At 42.3% G+C, this 21,644-nt stretch overlaps 1 protein-coding gene across 1 annotated transcript; it reads left to right on the forward strand.

Annotated features, from left to right (window-relative positions):
* Positions 1-9,832: 9,832 nt before the first annotated feature.
* Positions 9,833-19,119, forward strand: LOC141983110 (toll-like receptor 7). Its single transcript, XM_074945845.1, has 2 exons — positions 9,833-9,844; positions 15,400-19,119. The coding sequence occupies exons 1-2, from the start codon at positions 9,842-9,844 to the stop codon at positions 18,547-18,549; spliced, it is 3,153 nt and encodes a 1,050-aa protein (XP_074801946.1). The 5' UTR covers positions 9,833-9,841; the 3' UTR covers positions 18,550-19,119.
* The last annotated feature ends 2,525 nt before the right edge of the window (positions 19,120-21,644 follow it).

Here is a 21,644-nt window from a genome sequence, read left to right on the forward strand (position 1 = left end):
GGGTGCGGGGGGCCAGGCTGTTTGAGGAGGCACAGCTTTCCCTACCCAGCCCTCCATACAACCCCAATGTGGCCCTCAGGCCAAAAAGTTTGCCCACCCCTGTTCTACATCAACCAGCCTTGTGTGAGACAAGCGACACCAGACAGGAGCACAGTACTCTGCTGAATAGCAGAGGGCAAGGGCTGATGTTCTAAGTATCCAGCCACATAATGTGGCTAAGTGGATAAGGCTTGGATCTCCTATATTAGAGACCTGAGCTCTGTTCCCAACTCTGCCACATTATGTGGGTAGAAACTCTGGCAAGTCTCTGCACTTTAAAACTGAGATTACTCCTGCGGCTGTAACCTTTGTCTGTTCCATAGCTAGTCAGCCACAGAGAACAGCCTTCTACTGTTGCAAGCTAATGTAATTATGTGGTAGTGGTAGAAGTCTGTGGTACAGTTTTGAGGTCCTGGTTTCAAACTCCGCTGATGACCCATGTGTAAGGTAACCATATTTACCCATGTGTGGCTAGCCCGAGTCCTTCCTGCCTACGCAGGACCAGCTTGACATCCCCCTCCCTGCCCCCCCATGGTCCTGGTCTGAGCCCCCGTGCTGTCCCCCTTCCACCTGCAATCCAAGTCTGAGCCCCCCTGCTGCCTACTTGTGCATGGTGAAAATGATACTTGCAGCCTGCTTTCCCCACCAGTGGGTCAGTGTAGCCCCACTGCCTGGGGGAGCAGAGATCCTCCTACACACCTGCTGTGGCCCCTGCTGCTCAGCCTATGTGGAGCGGCGGTAGTGTGCCGTGCTCCGGCTACTCACCTGTGCAAGGTAGGGGCACTGGCTGGAGGGTGCAGCAGAGCAGGAGCAGCAATGGGAGGGGGGAGGGCAGGAGCACTCTCACTGCCTATCCCTGGCGCTGCTGTTGCCACACTCATGCTGCTGACATTGGAGGAGGTGGCAAGGGAGATTCCAGCATGGCTGGCAACCGGACTGAGTATCTGGTCAATGTTTCTGATCAGACACTGTCAGGTGCCCTTTCGACCAGACGTTTTGGTCGACATGGGCACCTGGCAACCTTACACCCATCCTTACCCCTCTCTCACACATGGGGAGTGACCAACTGAGCCCGCCCTGCTGGGTCCCTAGAACGGGCCCCTATCTGCTACCCTGTGTTGCATCTTCCCAGCCTGAGGTCACCACCTGCTCCCACTAACTAGCCGCCGCAGCGCACAGCCAACAGGCTGGGGAGCGGGGGTCCTGCTGGCCAACAGCTAGCACACAGCGGGGGCTGTGCTGGCAGACCAGCAGGAGCAGTCCCCATGCTGCATCTTCCTGCCACCAGCCTTGCACACCCATTTTAGGATATAGATATTCAGGCCTGTCTGCAAAGGCCTGTACTTTAAGAATTTAGGGGTATTCTTATCACTTGGCTAGTTCTAGAGGTATAAAAGAGAATCAAAATCACTGTCTGCTGCTGTAAGGGCCTTCTCTTACTGTGACAGTTTGAGGCCCTGTTCTTAGGCTAAGGCCTTTGGCTAAGCAGCAGAGGCAGCCATAAGCTAGGGAGCGAACAGTCACATCCTCACATTCCAAACTAGTCACATTGAAATAAGGTGCTATTGGGCTGTTAGGCACTATCAGGACAGGATTGTATTCCTATCACCTCCAGAGAAAGGGAAGTGCCTAGAAAATGTAAAAGGAAACTTAGTTTGATAGCATCCCGTCTGGCAAGAACTCACTTATCAGTAGCTGGGATGTGAAATCCTCACTTCTGTATTGTCTTGTCATAGTTCCCACTTTGCTATTGTTTGTCTGTATAATCTCTGTCTGGTTCTGTGATTGTTCCTGTCTGCTGTATAATTAATTTTGCTGGGTGTAAACTAATTAAGGTGGTGGGATATAATTGGTTACATAATCATGTTACAATATGTTAGGATTGGTTAGTTAAATTTCAGGAAAATGATTGGTTAAGGTATAGCTAAGCAGAACTCAAGTTTTACTATATAATCTGTAGTCAATGAGGAAGTGAGTGGGCATGGGAGGGCGGGGGTGGGTGTGTGGGTGGGGGAGATGGGAACAGGGAATGGGGGTAAGGAAATTGGAATAATGTTTGGCTAAGGGCAGGAATGGGAACAGGGACACAGGTGTAAGGCTCTGTGGTGTCAGAGCTGGGAAGGAGGATACTAAGGAAGGAAACTGGAATCATGCTTGCTGGAAGTTCACCCAATAAACATTGAATTGTTTGCACCTTTGGACTTTGGGTATTGTTGCTCTCTGTTCATGTGAGAAGGACCAGGGAAGTAAGTGGGTGAAGGAATAAGCCCCCTAACAACCCATCCCCATTGTTGACCCCCCCCCCATTCCCTCCCACCATTGCTGGGTGAGCGGCTGGCAAGCAGGGATCTGGCCACCAGCAGGATCTGTTGGTACTGAAATCGGAGGGATGCAGAAAATACAGGACAATTTGCCTCTATTTAGCAAAAAATTAGGCACCTGGCAGAGGACTTAAATACATTGACTGTCCTGTTAAAAACGGGCCGTCTAGTCCCTACCTATGTGGTGTAGCGTTACAGTTGTACATGACAGAACTTGGATTTCTTAAAACAAACAACCCTCTGGTAGGAACTTACTATACAAAACCGCCCTGTGTTTTAAAGTGTTTTATTGAAAATTAGACAGCATGCAAGTTTGAAAACACCAAAATTAAGATCTGCGTGGAATGTTAAGTTGTTTTGTGTATGCTTTATGGCAGTGTCTTCAATTACATGATCATGTACTATTTTTCCCCCCCAAGGGCCCATGCCTTTCAGCGCTTAAGTTGCGGACATGAAAAAACGTATTTCTGCATTCTTGCGGTAAAGACTCCTTGGGTATTTTCCTACTATGAATATGTACATGAATTTACAGTAAAAACAATAATTACCTAAGCCAGTACAACAAACAACATCATATTCAAAGGCCAGAAGGGACCATTGTGATCATCTAGTCTGACCTTCTCTATAGCACAAGCCATAGAACTTCTCCAAAATATTTCCAGAGCATATCGTTTTTAAAAAAACACCCATTCTTGATTTTAAAAATGGTCAGCAGTGAATTTACCACCCCACCTTGTATAACTTCTCTCTTGTGTGGGGGAAAATGTTGTGTAAACAGTCATTTGGGAAGACCAACAAACTGTAGCTCTGTTGAGTGCCCCCACTGTCTGGGCAATGCACAAGTGGTCTTTAAGACAGGACTCATAAAAGGCTTTATAGAGCAAAACCAACACTTTTTGAATTATGTCTAGAAACCAGTGCCATTGTTGAACATACATAATATGGTCACCTTAAGGTGTACTAAATAAATAAGATGCACTCACTAATGTTTGAGTAGTCTTCAAGTACAGCCAAACTCTCCTGCAGATTGGATTTTTGCAGTAGCATGGGTAAGAGGGGGCTGATGGAGCATTCTTGGTGACTGGTGGAAAAGGACTTGCCTCTGCAATTCATGTTCTTTCTTGGCTCAACAGCTCATATGTGATGACCTCTGTAGACTTATTACAAGGACCACCTATATCCCCAGGCTTTTCCTTGTAGAGGAGATGTGGGTTGACTGAGGAGGAGATTGAGAGAAGGATAACTGAGACAGGCTTGGAAAGATGTAGGAAATTCTGATTCATCTGTTTCACTATGGACCTGATTTGGGACACTTACATAAAAACAATCTCAATAAAATATGTGCAATATGCTTAGCAGCTGGGATAGATGCTATAAATAAAATGTAGTAATATCCACATCTGAAACAAGATGTTGCACCCTCCTTACACACGGTGCAGGGGAATTTTTGCTCTGAGGCTCCCCAGATACCAACTAACAGTAACAGCAGATGGGAATGCCTCTTCAGCCAAGGAAGGAATGCTCCTTTGCTATTCCTTCAGCTTTCCTTCCCCTCCAGACAACCAGTAATACCTGTCTCCTACCCATGTTGCACTTAAGTAGACCTCATTCAAACCCCAGTCAAGTCTAGACAATAGGAAAGTCAATTAGCCACACCATCCAGCTCTAGTAAATAGACAAAAGAGCTGCCATTGTCTAAATCTGTATTCTGAGAGTGCCTCTCTGCATTTTAATGGGACAGTGGAACAGTGATTCTGTAAGTGACTTTTTAATGAAGTGTTTGTCATCTTCCAGTGCAAACAGATTATTTGGGCATGTACTTGGACAAATTTATGTATTGGGAAACGTATCAATTGTTCAACACAAAACCAAGTGGGTTAAATTCTTATTGCCATGGGCCTCAAACAGCTGAATTTGGACCATCAATCCTTTTTATTTATAGTGCAATATTATTTAATTCTGGGTTGCAGAAGCAAGCACTAAATTAATTATGTAGCTAAGTTTGTGTTTCTTCACAGCTGGAGGTGAGGCTTCTGTAGTCTGATCTGGCCTATGTTTCCTCTTTTGTGTATTGTCTTGAGTATTTTTAGTTCTTATCACCATGATTTCTGTAACTGTTATCTGCTGCGACCATTTGTTGTTTTTCTCCATTTTCCTATCCATTTCTCTTTGGCGTTCACATGGTGCATGTCTATTTTGGTGTAAAGCTTTATTGTACTGTATATTCATCAAAAAACTAGCAAGATTTTTTTCTAAGAATTTGGTGACTACCTGTTAAATCACCTGGTAAGTATCATACTTTGAAGATTTTACCCAATGTGACATTAGTACTGTAAATGGCTAAGTAAGAGCATGATGAAATCCAGGGGAAGGGGAACCTCTGGTCTCCACTCCAACAGATGCAGGTGGCTTTGTAGATGGGCACCCCTGAAAAACTGACAGTTGATCATATCCATCAGCTACTCTGTGACTAGTGTCACAGCAGTTAATGCTGCATAAACCTTTTAGGTCTCGGGCCTCTTGTGGATTGGTCAGCAGTTTTGTTTGTTTGTTTGTTTGTTTGTTTTTTTGGTGGAAATATGTTTTCTGTGTCTTTCTTGGTTGTGCCCACTTCCATGGATGGAAAAGATATCCTCATAGAACAATGAGGGCACTTTTCTGCTGAATAGGGAGAATTGGCCAGACATGGGGCAAATGCTTACTTTTATGAGCAGTGCTATGGATTCTTTGTCAACACAGAGCAGTCAGGGCCTTATCTCCTCTCTCCACATGACGCATTGCATGGGATTTAATTTGTCTACCTCAGATGGCTGAAAGGTTGTGTTGTCCTAGTGTGATTAAAACTGTGATTCCTAGAAGTGCTAGCAGCCTTATTTTCAGAAGTTCTGCACATTCCCAATTCCCACTGAATATAATGATTCAGTGCCTCTGAGAAGCATGCCTTAGGTCTGAAGTTCCAGACCACTGAGAGAGCTTGTACGCTCTCTCTGTTTCTAAAGCAGTATTATTCTTATGTTGTGTGATGTTTGAAACATGTCTCACCCGGGGGGGGGGGAACTTTTCGTTTCACTAATGTGCCTTTCCAGTCACCAAGCAGTTTCAGTTGATGGTGAATTGAAACTTAAATGCTACATGGTGGGTCACTGCCAAATTCAGTTTAGAAAAAAAAAAATAGAGAAATGAAATCAGCATAACTCTGGTTTCCAAAAGGAAACTTGTTTATACAGTAGTTAAAACGAGTTAAAATGGTGGCTATGTACTAATGGGGATATTTTTAAAGGGAGCATCTTTGAAAGTCAGTGAGCGTTGGGTGCTTAGCCAACATTTGAAAATCCCTTTGAAAATCTCCCCTAAATCAATAGGTTGCACAAAGCTTTTTTTAAACAAGCATGTAACTCTGCAGAGGTGGTTAACACTGTGACACTGACAGACCAGATGCCAGCTGTTGCCAAAGCTTTAGGACTCAACTGAGCACTGACAAATTCATTGATGGAAACTAGTCTGGTTCACCTATGTGATAATATGGTTAAAATGGGTACTGGACTTATAATCATGTGTTTAGACTTTATGAAATGCTTGTAAGATGCTGCCTGCATTAATCTCACTTATAATATCTTTAGCACATGCTATAAGGTAATATTTAAGGGGTTTTTTTGTTTTGTTTTTTGTAACTGTAAAAACGTTTTCTCTGAAACTGTGAACCCAGTCCGGAGGATTATCTCCTGCCCACCAAGAAGGCCTGTCAAAACTAAACGGGCATTTGTGAGACATCACAATACAAAGACTGTTATTTTCCCCCTTACACCCATGAAGAGGCTATGTGCAAAAGGGCTCATCCCTTGAATTCTGGAAGAAGGAACTAAAAATAGCTGGTGAAAAATTTTCACTTCTTTTGCTGTTTGGATTCTCACAGGGCCAGAGCTACAAAACAGAAGCAGACCTCCAGAATCAACCTGGGTTAGCCCTAAGAGATATTCAGAGCAGACAGATTACTACAACTGTCACCTTTTGAAACCATAGACTGTAACTCATTTGTGTCTATATGCTTGCCTGCTTTACCCTTGTAATAACTCTCTCATTTCTTTCCTTAGTTTGCTATAGGATTGACTACAAGTATTCTCTTTGGTGTGAGATATAAGGTACAGATTGACCTGGGGTAAATGACTGGTCCTTTGGGACTGGGAGTAACCTGAATGTTTTGTGATCTTTGGTGTATAGCGACCATCTATCACTAAGTCCAGCTTGCCTGGGTGGCAAGATTGGGTCACTTGGGCATTGCACTCTATGTTAAGGCTGTTATAGTGCTTTAGGAGTTCACACTTATTACTAGATTGGTGAAATTTAATTATAGAACAATGAAATCAAGACCTGTGGGGGGCTGTGTCACCCTTGCCCTTCAACTTGGGGTGCCATGCAGCGCCTTACTGTTGTAGCTCCAAAGCTGCACCACTCACAAACAGTTTACCAGCGTGCAGGTCACTACCATATTGTGTGTGTGTGTGTGTGTGTAACTTCAGCCTGCTAGTCACACCCTGGCTCTCACCAGCCTGGGTTATACTGCAGGGTGACCCAACAAACGCCTGTCCTGGATTTTCTCCCAGAAATGTATATCCTATACTGCCCAGCCCTCTCCTGGACAGTCCAAATATATTAAATCTGTTATTCCTTTAAGGGAATAATATACACACAGCTTGCCAGCCTAAAAGGAATTACCCAGACACTTGAATTTAAACAAGTTTATTAACTACAACGAGAGAGATTTTAAGTGAGATGAGGCATGAGAGTAAGAAATGGTTACCAAATAAAGATAAAATGTTTTCTAGTGCCCAGTTTAACTAAGTATATTCGATTTCAAGCAAAGTTTCTCACTGTATGCTTCCAATAGCATTACTGATCAAACTCTTCAGGTCAGGACGCCTCCCCCAGTGTCCAATGGCTGTTTCCTTTGTCTTCTCAAATGTGGAGAATGAGATGGGCCAGGGAGAGAGAGAAGGGTGTCTTGGGGTGTTTGACCCTCCTTTGTATAGTTTCAGTCCCTCTTTGAAAAGCATTTCCAGCTGGGAACGTAGAGACAGGGGGTCTGACGGAGGAAGCAGACATGCTGTTTTTTTGCTAAAATGCAGATCTTTGTCCCTGCCCCCTTTTCTTGCCACAGAATAGCCACTTGCCACAGATGAGGGCCCATTAATTTTGTTGACACCTGGCTGGGGCATAAGCTTTCCCTTTATCTTTGAGAAATTTGGTTTAGCCACTCCCCAGACTTATTTGGGAAACAGTTCTGTCATGCTTTCAGTTTGTTCATAATGTTCATAAGTTCATTGATTTTATACATAATGTTGCTACATGGATTTTACCATGATATGACTGATCAGCAAGTTATGAGTTTTCAAATAGTACCTTAGAAGGCATACTTAGTACAAAGATTATTACAATTATGTGTAGGGTGTGACTATGGGATGCATTCTGTCACAAGAACATACAACCAGTTTGGGGTCTCTGCTCTGCTTCTTGGCAGTCTGCCCTGAAGTTGGCACTCACAGCTGGGCCACTCCAGACACACACCTTGCAGGTTTAATGGACAGTCTCCCATTAAACTTCCATTGGTGTTGGACCAGTCCCTTAATGAACATCCATTTTGTAGTAATAAATGCATCAAACAGATTATTTCCACAGCACTAAAGGCATGCAATGAGCTTTAAAGATGAGTTAGACATATGCAGGCGCTCAGGACTGATAGTCTGTTAAGTATTCTAACTGGACTGCCTACATAAATTAAGTGGAACCACTTACAAAGTATTTTTCCTTCTATAAAAATGTTGTTTACAGGTCTCACAGAACTAAGCAGAGTTTTAGCAAAGCTGATGCATTATTTATAATACCTGAAAGTGAAAGACTAAATGCACCATCTATGAAAAGAAATGTCTAGCTGCCTGGGTCTATCAGCAAAACCAAATGTTATTGTATTGATAACATATCTTTAGGAATCAAGTACAGAATGTAGGCAGCTATAGGCCTGATTGTGGTCACTTAATGCTCAGAACAAAATACCATTACGCCTCTTCCTGTCTTGGGAGGGGGAAAAGGACTTCAGAGGTAGGATGATCCAGTAGTTAGGGTGCTAGCCTTGGACTTGGAAGACCCAGGTTTAATTCCCTGCTCTGCCACAGACTTCCTGTGTGACCACGGGCAAGTCACTTAGGCCCAGATCCTCCGAAGTATTTGGGTTCCTAACTCCTATTGATGTCTCCCTTTGATGATCTGGGCCTTAGTCTCTCTATGCCTCAGATCTCAATCTGTAAAACCATGAGTTTAAATGCATTAAACAACTGTGAAGCTCTCAGATACTATGGTAATGGGAGCCATGTTAGTACCCTAGATTGATCTATGTTAGGTGCTTGCACCAGTGTAATTACATCAGCTACTACAGTGTCCCACATCTTAGTTACCTTCCTTCAATGCCCCCATCCTTAAAAGACATTTCTTCCCCAAAGTCTTTCACTGTTAATCCACCAGGGCAAGAAATTAAAAATCCAAAATAATCCACAGCGGTGAGCCAGTCTGTTTTGCGTCTGATTCCTGTTACCTTTTTTATTTAAACTGTAAGCCTTTTAGGCTTGGGAATATGTCTGTTTATTATACAACTTCATATATACTGGTGGTGGTCAAAAAGGGGCCTGATTGTTGATTTTGCTAGGAGCAGGATTGAACCCTAACTAATCATAGTTTAGAACTGGAAATTTAACTCTCTTAATGTCAGGATCCTCTCTCTATTCACGCTGCTTCTAACAACATTGCCAGCTTAGAAAGAGGAAGTTGAACTTGTGCAAATCTGGGTCATCTGAGTGGATGTTGTTCTTTTCTAGCAACCCTCTTCTCCCTACCCAGTAAATACTCCTTAAGTATTTTGGCATTGCGCACCCATTGTGGTCACCCATGTTGCCTCAGCTGGGCTTCTTAGGAGATTCTTGGAGAAGGAGTCATCATAGCCAATCCAGCCGCTCAAGGTATGATTGAGAGAGAAAGAGAGATTGTATTTGGATAAAATAGACCATTTGAAAAGGAAGCTATACAAAAACATGGCAAACTTGACAATGAATTGCTATACAGAATCTGTGACAGTGCACCTCTTCTTCATGAGCAAAGGGGGAAATAAGTACAGGTAAAACCCTGAGCTATTTTTATCAGGGGGTAGAGGGTGGGCTGGAATAAATGAGGTCCCAAAGGTTTAATTTAAATATAACTTTGAAGAAGTGAGTAGCAGCAGCTGTTTCACATGTAACTGATTTCTCAAGTTTCATCTTGACTGAAGAAACGATAGTATCCGAACGTTATTCTGGTGTCTCAGTGAGTTATGCCATTTTGTGCTTGCTTCTGTACCTGAGCTAAAGCAGTGGGCACTCCTTTCAAGCTGTTGTGTCTCCCTTTGATTTGCAGTTTTCGCCAGGGAAAAGTCATCTCTAAGTCTTGGAAGAACACAGGAAATGGTAGGTTCAGCTTCCACTTTAAGCATATTCTTAGAGCTCTGTGGAACGGGAACTGCAACGTGGGTGAGAGAGGGGTTTTTCAGACTATCCCTTTCCTTCCCAACACCAATTTCATAATTTGTCATAATGATCATAGTTGGCATTACACAATAACACGGATCAGGGGACAGATAACGTTTGCGCCTACTATTTTATTGCAAGTTTTTAGTATGATAGCATGTTAATAACAATATCCTCTTCCAGAATGTTCATATCCCTTGGGATGCTATTTTCTCTCTCTGCTCCAATTATATTTTGCCTTTAAAATCTGTATGAACAACTTCAAAGAAGGATGATAAAAGTCCATTTAGAAAATATCCCCAGTGCATTGTTTCTGAATATTTGATGAATACTGTAAGTCAGATGTGGATTCGATCGGGTTTATACAAGTCATAATTGGTCCTTCCATTGTCATGGACAGCCACATGGTCAGATTATAAAAATACGTTTATTTACGTGTATCAGTGAAATGCCTGCATTTGCCTAGAGAATAGATCACTTGATCAAATGTTAATCAGGCAGAAAGAGGCCCTTTTTGCACTTCCTACAATAGCAACAAACTGGCTATGCAGAAAACAACGGCAACGGTTGCGGCTACTGGTTTTAACTTCAGTTTCTTTTACTCTGAAGACTTTGACACAAATTATTATTGCTAATGCCATCTCCTTTCTACAGCAATCTGGGAAAGACACTGTTCTTGTTTGTATTATCGTAGTCTGTGGTGTGGACAAATAATTCGAGAGACCGTTTCTTAACCAAAGAGCTTACAATCAAAATAGATAAGACAGATGAATGGTGAGGAAAGAAAGGAAGTGGCACTTCCCCCATTTCATGGATGGGAAACTGAGCACAGACACATTAAGGGCCAGATTTTTAAAGGTATTTAGGCACCTAAAGATGCAGAAATCAATAGGAGATAGGTGCCTAGTGAGATTTTCAAAAGTACCTAGCTGCATTTTAAGCACTTAATACACCTTTAGAAATCTGGCCCTAAGTAGCTTGCCCAGGATCACACAGGAAGCCTGTGAAATAGGCGCTGACTCTGTGGGTGCACCGGGCCTCAAGCACCCACTGAAAAAAAATAGGGGGGAGGGTGCTCCGCTCACGATCTGCCCTGAGGACCCGCCCCCACTTGGCCTGTTGTCCCCAGGGCTCCTGCCGCCACTCACATAGGGTGGAGGGGGTGGAGAGGAGTGAGCGGTGGGCGGGACCTCAGGGGGAAGAGGCTGAGTGGGGATGGGGCCTCAGGGCAGAATGCAGGTGGAGCTGGGCCCCTCCTACATGTGGGTATAGAGCCATTGTAAACCCAGTACTGCCCTCACGAGCCACAGTGTTGCTGACCGTTTCATCTAGAAAGTTACAGTGAGATGTAATGTGTTTAAACTGGGTTATTACTGAAGACAGCTTGTAGGTGAGTGCAATGATTTTAATATATTGTCATTTATAATATAATTATGTAGTTCATTACTATCTTAATAATGATTAAATTATTAAGATACCAATGATAGACACATATTCAATAACTAGAATATAAAAGACGTGTATAAATATGCTGAAAATAGCCTCCCCCAAAGCTGGCAGAACTCCCCTCCTGTCCCCCCCCCCCCCTCTTCAAAATCACCTACCAGCAAAACCAAAAGTCTGTGCCTGTGACAGCGCTAAGAATTGAGCCCAGGTTTCCCAAGTACCAGTCCAATACCTTAATCACAGCACCATCCTTCTTCTCTAAGGAATGTATCTAAAAAGTGTCAAAGATCAGGTTTGAATAAAATGTCTAAATTGTCCATAGTGAACTATCATAGCGAAGAATCCAACAGCATTTCTGTTACAGCAAGACCTGTACAAACCTGAACTTGAAAGTTGGAGTTCCAACACACATACATTGGTCTTTGTTGGGGAATGGGAGAAGGACTGGCATCCTTATGCCCTGTTCTTCTCTTCATCCTGACATGTGATGGTGCCTCTCTGGTCTTCTGCCAGGTAAGCCCCTTGAAACACACTGCTCCCACTCCCAGCAGGCTCTTTGAGCTACCCACAATGGGTTGTAATTAGACATGTCTTCCCCTATAATAGTGCTTGTGGAGAAACTCCCACTCACTGAGTGACCTCCATGGCAGACACACCCAATAATTCTGGAGAGGAGCTAGGGAGCCTGAGGCTTCTTTAGTAACCTTGTGCTAGAGATTGTGAACATCTCTTCCAGCTCTCATGATTGGTGTATAGCCTCAGGTATCCTGCTCATGGTTCTGGAGAAGACCCTGCTGTCAGTAGAGGAGCAGCTTTTTATAGCTTACCCTTTTGGTAGCAATTTTCATTATTCTAATAATCATTTATGTATTTTCTCATCCCTTATAAAAGTTACCAATCGCTTATGTGCTGTTATTGAGTTTACTAAATGTGCTCCTTAAAATGAAGTGATGCATAATATCGTTGAAATTTTTCTCTTGCAACTTTTTTAACAAAAATAATTCCTTTTCCAACCAAATGAAGATTTAAATGGGTAATTTTTCATCTTGTTCAAAGTTCTCCGTTAATTTTTTCAGGGTTTTTTTTTCCAGTTAATTTGGTTTTCAGTTAATTTTTTTAAAAAAAAATGTGTCCCCACCCCCTTATCTCCCTTTTTTCCTCCTCCATCACCACCTCTGTTGTTTGTTAATGAAAAATATTGAGTTGGGGGAGTGATTTTTTTTTTTCCTCTACAGACTACCTCATTACCTCAGCCTGGAGGTTGCAACCAATTTCTCTTACTCTAAGGCTATATGGAAGTGTGGGAGGGTTCTGGCACCTTTTGGTGTTGTCAGATGGAGTCACCCATTTGAGTGAAAGGTTGAGGTTCCTCAGGAATGCAGAGAACTGATCTGAACCTCATGTGAAAATAAATGAAATTTGTCTCATTGACATAAAACATCTCCTAGGAAACAATCCAGCTGCCATTGAAGTCAATGGCAAAACTCCTATTGACTTCAATTGGATGCGGATCAGGTAAATGACTTTTTATGTTCCTACTTTAGTACTGAAGCTTTATATTGGAAAGTTGACAGAATAAATCTCCTGAAGTTCTTAAACCAAGTGTTGATTTTAGAGAACAGAAATGCAGTGTCACATGAGAGCCGTTCCATCTAGTTCTTATGGTTGGTCTCCTTTCAGTTCTTGTTAACTCCTTTGTAGACATCTGGGCTGGCTATTTTAGGTAACAATGAAATACAATATGGCCAGGGTGGAGGAGCAGCAGGGGAGCAACTTAAGTGAGCACAACATATATAACACGAAAGCCTAAATATTCAAAATGCCTATGTTACCTACCAAGTGGGTCTGAATCAGTGCTCAACAGCATTTTCCCAGACTTTCAGTTTAACAGGTGGCTTGTAATAACAAAAAGATGTTCACATGATCAAACAGGAGTGAAGACACACTTGGGCATACCTAGTGGCATCTGTTTAAGTATCTGATTCTCAATGTAATTAGCTGTTTAATTGAACTTCCACATTCAGTCAATACATTCCCTCATGTAATTACTTGATTCATTAAAAAGCACTGGGTGTAATGTTTTGTTCTCCATTCCTTACACATCAAATTACTGAGGGAGAAATTTTAATTATGAATTTTTTTAAAGTTTTCAAAAAAAATCCAGATCAAAGCCAGTCCCAAAATAACACAATAAATAAGGATAGTTAAAATTGTATTGAAATTCAGGTGATTGACAACTTCAATGAATAATATTACTTGAACAAAAAAATAGTGACTGCACATGAAAGAAGGAAATATCCACTAGAATACTAAGAAATGTTACTTCCCCATTCCAGTCCCCCTCCCTCCCCAATACAAATATAAATAAAAAGAGTAGCCAAAATCACAAATATAGGTGTGAAAAGAGAGCTCATTTGGGGAGATTCTGTGAACTTTGAAATGTCTGTGGGTTTTGGCTCTCTTATTTAGCTATTATTATTTGTTAAAGGGACACAGCCTATTTAAAAGTACACCTCTGCTTGATTCTTTTTAACCTATCATTGTTACATCAGCACCTTAGTTTACTGGCCTGAATTTTCAAAAGTATATAGTGATAGTATATTTTGTTTTGATTTTAAAGGGTGCTGATCACATACCTGCTGAAAATCAGGCCCCTTTAACGTGTGTCAAGTTGGGCACCCAAGTCACTAGTCACTTTTTGAAAATTTACAGTTTGACCACATGGAGATCAACCCAGGACGTGAATGTGTAGCACACTAGCCTAGCCTGCTGCACACGAAGTTGTTGAGTGGATCCGCTACCGCACACTGAAAGTTCTATAGTGCAAAGCTGCAGATCAAAGCACGCTAGGGAACTTTTAGTGTGTGACAAGGGGTCCATATGGCCAGTTAGCGCACAGCAGGCTTGTGTGCAGTAGACGTACACCCCAGCTTGCCACCTACTAAGTCTCCGCATAGACAAGCCCTTACTCCACTGTAAACTGAACCCGAGTATCTTAAAAACAAAACCACCCTATTTTTTCCATTTGTTTATTTTGTGCATTTGACAGCAATTTGTGCATTAGTCATTTCACTGCTTCCTTTTGTACAGCTACAACTTACCATGCATTGAAAATGAACTCTGAAACATTTCTCCTATACGTTTAAATGTAATATTACTGCATTCTCAAACGATATACAGAAGTACAATATAGGGGAAAATCATGAGTATGAAAAGAAACAAATGTCAGATCTCTCCTTGCTGAGTTAACATATGCAGCTGGACTGTTTTGATAGCTTTCTATGTGGGGTTTATTTAACCCTTTTAAATTGAGCTACCTAATTCCACACAATGTCAAGGATCAGGGGGTAGCCGTGTTAGTCTGTATCCACAAAACAAATTTAAAAGTAGCCATACTTGAACAAAAAAACTTCAGAAACAGACTTCAAAGAGAAACAGCAGAACTAAAATTCATTTGCAAATTTAACACCATTAATTTGGGCTTGAATAGGGACTGGGAGTGGCTGGCTCATTACAAAAGCAGCTTTGACTCTCCTGGAATTGACACCTCCTCATCTATTGTTGGGAGTGGACTACATCCACCCTGATCGAATTGGCCCTGTCAACACTGGTTCTCCACTTGTGAGGTAACTCCCTTCCCTTCATGTGTCAGTATATTTATGTCTGCATCTGTAATTTTCACTCCATGCATCTGAAGAAGTGGGGTTTTTTTACCCATGAAAGCTTATGCTCAAATAAATCTGTTAGCCTTTAAGGTGCCACCAGACTCCTTGTTCTAATTCCGCACAAGTTTTCAGATGGATTTCTCTGGGCCTACATGAGTATAACGTAGCTGTGCACGGAAATGGAGATTAACCAAAGAGAATTCCCAGGCACGTGAATTTCATTTGTCTTTCACAACACTTTTGAGTAAGTTCTTTAATGTTCTTTAGTGCTTTGTTGAATAGAGAATTTTGGGATCTAATATTTAATAGTTAAAAGGGAAAAATAATTGTAGATGTATATTGCAGCTGTACTAAATCATTGTGCGTTTCTTTCCTTCTTTTCAGGCCTTTCACACATGGCCCTCAAACAGATTGCGCTTCCTCTTGCTCTTCCTGTTTTCCAAGCTGCTGTCAGCCAGATGGTTTCCTAAAAGCTTACCCTGTGATGTGAAAGTAGAAGCTTCAAAAGCCAATGTGATAGTGGACTGCAGTGATCGTCGCCTCACTGAAATCCCACACGGGATTCCTCTGAACACCACCAACCTGACTCTCACCATTAACCATATTCCAAACATTTACCCAACATCCTTTGTCCATCTTGATAATCTTTTGGAGATTGATTTCAGGTGCAACTGTGTGCCTGTTCGACTGGGGCCAAAGGATCGTGTGTGCACCAGGAGACTGCAAATCCAGAACAGCAGCTTTGCCACTCTTACAAAGTTAGAGTCATTGTACTTGGATGGAAATCAACTATCAGAAATACCTCGGGGGCTTCCTTCTAATTTACGCCTGCTGAGCCTCGAAGCAAACAGCATTTTTTCCATCACAAAAGAGAATCTGTCAGAACTTGGAAACATAGAAATGTTGTACCTGGGACAGAACTGCTATTACCGTAATCCGTGCAATGTTTCATTTGAAATTGAAGAAGCAGCCTTCCGGGGCTTGAGAAATTTAACAGTATTATCCCTGAAAGCCAATAATTTAACCTACATTCCACATAATTTGTCATCCACTTTAAAGGAACTGTACCTTTACAATAACATGATTCAAAAAGTTCAGGAGCATGATTTAAATGACCTTTACAATTTGGAAATTCTTGATTTAAGTGGCAACTGCCCTCGCTGTTACAATGCCCCATTTCCGTGTACTCCGTGCCCTAATAATGCCCCAATTTGGATCCATCACAAGGCCTTCGATGCCTTAAAAGAATTAAAAATTCTGCGCCTTCACAGTAACTCCCTTCACAATGTACCCAGTAGCTGGTTTAAGAACACCAAGAATCTCAAAGTGCTTGACCTTTCCCAAAATTTCCTGGCCAAAGAAATTGGAGAAGCTTGTTTTTTGAACTTTATCCCCAACCTCGTAGAGCTGGATCTGTCCTTTAATTTCGAACTTCAGGTTTATTCTTCATTTTTGAACCTGTCTAAGACATTTTCCTCTCTCACACACCTGGAAATTTTGAGGGTTAAGGGTTATGTCTTCAGAGAATTGAGTCAAGAAAACCTACGTCCATTGCTTCATCTTAGAAACTTGACAGTTTTGGACCTGGGAACTAATTTTATCAAACTCGCTAACCTGAGTATGTTTAAAAAATTCCCATCTCTTAAAATGATAGACCTCTCAGTAAATAAAATATCTCCTTCTTCAGGTGAATTCAATAATCATGGTTTTTGTTCTATCCCCATGGCTTCAGTAGACCAATACAAAAGCCAAATGCTGCAGGAAATGCATTATTTCCGGTATGATGAGTATGGGCGAAGTTGTAAATCCAAAGACAAAGAGGCTGCTTCCTTCCAACCTTTTGTTAATGAGGACTGCCTCAGTTATGGGGAAACTCTGGATCTAAGCAGAAACAACATATTTTTTATCAACCCCTCTGACTTCCAGCATCTCACTTTCCTCAAATGCCTCAACTTGTCAGGTAATGCTATCAGCCAGACTTTGAATGGAAGTGAGTTCTACCCTCTGTCTGGACTGAAATATCTGGATTTTTCTAACAATCGGATTGATTTGTTGTACTCAACTGCCTTCCAGGAACTGAAAGATCTGGAAATTCTAGACCTGAGCGGTAACAAACATTATTTTCTGGCAGAAGGTATTACTCACATGCTTGATTTTACAAAGAATTTGACCTTTCTGAAGAAGCTGATGATGAATGGGAATGAAATTTCCACTTCTACTAATATGGGGATGGAAAGTCATTCTCTTCAGACTTTGGAATTCAAAGGAAATCACTTAGATGTTTTATGGAGGGATGGGGATACTAGATACTTGTCATTTTTCAAGAATCTGACCAGCCTAGAGCAACTGGACATTTCCTACAACTCTCTGAGTTTTTTGCCTCCTGGTGCTTTTGAAGGCATGCCTCCACGGCTCAAGGTACTCATCTTAACCAATAACATGCTGAAGACTTTCAACTGGGGGAAACTCCACTTTTTGGAGAAACTGGAAACCTTGGATCTTAGCAACAATCTGTTGAGTACTGTCCCCCGGGAGCTGTCCAGTTGCTCTGCAACCCTCCACAAACTGATACTACAGAACAATAGGATCCGACGGCTGACTAAGTACTTTCTCAGAGATGCCTTCCAGTTAAAACACTTGGATCTCAGCTCAAACAAAATCCAAATAATTAAGAAATCTAGCTTCCCAGAGAATGTTATCAGCAATCTGGAGATGTTGCTTTTACATGGCAACCCTTTCAAGTGCATTTGTGATGCTGTGTGGTTTGTTTGGTGGATCAACCAGACTGAGGTTACAATTCCTCTGCTGGCCACAGATGTGACCTGTGCAGGCCCAGGAGCACATAAAGGTAAGAGTGTGATTTTCTTGGATCTGTATACCTGCGAACTGGACTCCTCTCATGTGATCCTGTACTCTCTGACAGCATCAGCTATCCTGTGTCTGATGGTGTTTACAGTTACAAGTCACCTCTATTTCTGGGATATGTGGTATAGTTACCATTTCTGCACTGCCAAGATAAAGGGCTATCGGCGTTTACATTCACCAGAAACTTGCTATGATGCTTTCGTTTCCTACGATAACGAAGATCCAGCTGTAGCTGAATGGATCTTGAAAGAATTAGTTGAAAACCTGGAAGATCAAAAAGATAAACAGTTCAATTTATGTTTGGAAGAAAGAGATTGGCTGCCGGGGCAACCAGTTTTGGACAACCTTTCCCAGAGCATACAACTGAGCCGAAAAACCGTATTTGTGCTGACTAACAAGTACACAACAAGTGGCAACTTTAAGACAGCATTTTACATGGCACACCAGAGACTTATGGATGAAAAAGTAGATGTGATTATCTTGATATTTCTTGAGAGAGCTCTGAAGAAGTCCAGGTACCTCCGGCTGAGGAAAAGGCTGTGTAGTAGCTCTGTCCTAGAGTGGCCAACCAATCCTCAGTCCCAGTGTTATTTCTGGCAGTGTCTGAAAAATGCATTGGCGACAAACAATGACATGACCTACAACAAACTGTTCCAAGAGACTGTGTAGCTCTCCCACGCCCTGTACAATCTTAGTATGATACTGAGTAGACTGGAAAAAGAAAAGGAGTACTTGTGGCACCTTAGAGACTAACCAATTTATTTGAGCATAAGCTTTCGTGAGCTACATCTCACTTCATCGGATGCACCAAATACAGACTAACACGGCTGAGTAGACTGGGTGATACTGAAACTCAAATTTTACTTGAAGAAGGTTTCAAAGCATGGGAGATAACTTAAGCCTGACATTATATCAAAAGTTAAATGCACATAATATTGGAAAGACAGTATTTTACTTGTCTCCCTGCAACATGACGGCCTTACATTTAATCATCACCAGTTGCCAACCAGACTGTTTCAATGACATGCACCTTACCAGGCACTTACTGCTATACATAGAGATAAAACGCACTACCAGCTGGAAGACTCAGGTTTGGAACAGAATCATAGCTTCCAGTTTTCAGTTCAGTGGAGGCGGAGAGCTTCTCCTCTAGGTTGGCTCAAATATCTCTGAGACCACTTACTTGTGTTACTGTATTACATGGACTACAAGGAGAAGTTTAGCTGTGTCTGAAACTGGTGCTCTTTGGATCATTGTTAGATTAAATAGTATTCTCATATAAAACTGTAGCTCACCAACCTAAAGCAGCACCAAACCCTGCTAGAACAAAAGATGCAAAACCTGTAGACATACTTCCACTGCTACGATGATCAATACCCCCCACAACACACCTTTCAAGGTCCATGAGTTCTACACATGCCTATCACAAGATGTACCTCATCCAGTGCACTAGATGCTTCAATAACAACTGTGTGGGTGAAACCAGACAATCGCTATGCTCTCAGATGAACTCATACTGAAAAATGACAAAAACACCATATCGCCTGTGGGTGAACACTTTTTACAGAACAATCATTCTACATCTGACCTCTCAGTCCTCATTCTCGAAGGAAACCTGCCCAATATCTTCAAAAGATGAGCCTGGGAGCTTAAATCCATAACTTCACTAGACACTAAAAATCATGGACTGAATAAAACACTGTATTTATGGCTTATTACAGCAATCTATAAGCCACTAACAACCCCCTTCTCTTGCCCCCAGGTGCCTTTTTTCCCCTCCCTGCCTTCTCACCTCCCTTCTCTGCAATGACTGTAGGAGTGTTAATGGGGCACTTCACCTTGAATGGTCCCTTGAAATATGTGTTAACTACTTATGCTAAACAATCTGTTCCACCTTGTATTTAACTGTGACACTGAGTATGTTTCCCAGACCTGAAGAAGAGCTCTGTGTAAGCTTATAAGAATGGCCATAATGGGTCAGACCAAAGGTCCATCTAGCCCAGTATCCTGTCTTCTGATACTGTGGCCAATGCCAGGTGCCCCAGAGGGAATGAACAGAACAGGTAATCATCAAGTGATCCATCCCCTGTCGCCCATTCCCAGCTTCTGCCAAACAGAGGCTAGGAACACCATCCCTGCCCATCCTGGCTAATAGCCATTGATGGAGCTATCCTCCATTAATTTATCTAGTTCTTTTTTGAACCCTGTTATAGTCTTGGCCTTCACAACATCCTCTGGCAAGGAGTTCCATAGGTTGACTGTGCGTTGGGTGAAAAAATACTTCCTTTTGTTTGTTTTAAACCTGCTGCCTATTAATTTCATTTGGTGGTCCCTAGTTCTTTTGTTATGAGAAGGAATAAATAACATTTCCTTATTTATTTTCTCCACACCAGTCATGATTTTTATAGACCTCTATCATGTCCCCTCTTAGTTGTCTCTTTTCCAAGCTGAAAAGTCCCAGTCTTATTAACCTCTCCTCATACAGCAGCTGTTCCATATCCCTAATCATTTTTGTTGCCCTTTTCTGAACCCTTTCCAAGGCCAATAGATCTTTTTTAAGATGGGGTGACCACATCTACACACGTGGGCATACCATGGATTTATATAGAGGCAATATGATCTTTTCTGGCCTATTATCTATCCCTTTCTTAATGATTCCCAACATTCCGTTCACCTTTTTTACTGCCGCTGCACATTGAGTGGATGTTTGCAAGCTTGTCTCTCTTGTCAACAGAAGTTGGGCAAATAAACAATAATTACCTCACCCACCTTGTCTCTAATATCCTGGAACCGACACGGCTACAACACTGCATACAGTACATGCATACATGAAGTGTAATATGTAACATGAAGTGCAGGAGGTTGTTCTGCCAAAGGACGCTGTGTTCACTGGCTTCCCCCACAACCATCTCCATGCCCTTTTCCATAATATGCCATATACGTGGAATGGCCTCCCATTGCTGGGCACAGGGGAAGGGGGCAGGAACAGAAGTCTCTTTGCTCCAGCCTCCTATTTTCACTTGCCAAGGGTGAGGGTGAGAGAAAATGCTTTGTTTCCACCTGATTTGGGCTAGTGGCACCTAGGCCCCGTCTTCAGCCCTGTCACACATCAGGGAGAGAATGAGAAGACATCCCTGTGCTTCTCCCCCTATTTCACTGAGCTGGAGGCCACATGAAGGGTGTGGAGTCTGTATGTCGATGAGCGTAAAGAAGGGTGATGTTCCATAAGTGTTGATTCGGGTTGTATAGATGATTCCCAGACACAACTCAGGAGCAGCGATAAGCAAAACTTAGGAGTGACTGGTGTGGAAATGTTCAGGCACAGCACGATCCGCTCTGAGAAGTGATCAGTGCGCCTCTCCCAGGCAGCGCATTAACCACAGACTGAGCCAGCGCTCATTGTCTACACGTGAATCATTGCAGGAGTAGCAAATAACAGCATTCACATGTCACCACCCTCTCATGCTCGCCCTCCGCCCCCTGCGCCAAATACACAGACATGGGGGTTGAGAGACGACTGAAATGCCAAAACCTTTACATTCCCTTCCTGCTCCTTATTGGATGCCCTATAATATTTGTGTATGTAACTGAACCTGTGTAGTTTACTGTATTCAACTGTTGTTCCATTCTCCCGTCAATCTCCACATGTGGAATGTTCTGCATTCTCAATAGTACAGCATTTCACCCATGGGATAACAAGCATTTTACTACAAGTTGTGATTTTTCCATTCAGTTACACCATAGAAGATGTTTAAAAAAGAAAG

This window comes from Natator depressus, chromosome 1, assembly GCF_965152275.1.
Source record: "Natator depressus isolate rNatDep1 chromosome 1, rNatDep2.hap1, whole genome shotgun sequence".
Lineage (NCBI taxonomy): Eukaryota > Metazoa > Chordata > Testudines > Cheloniidae > Natator > Natator depressus.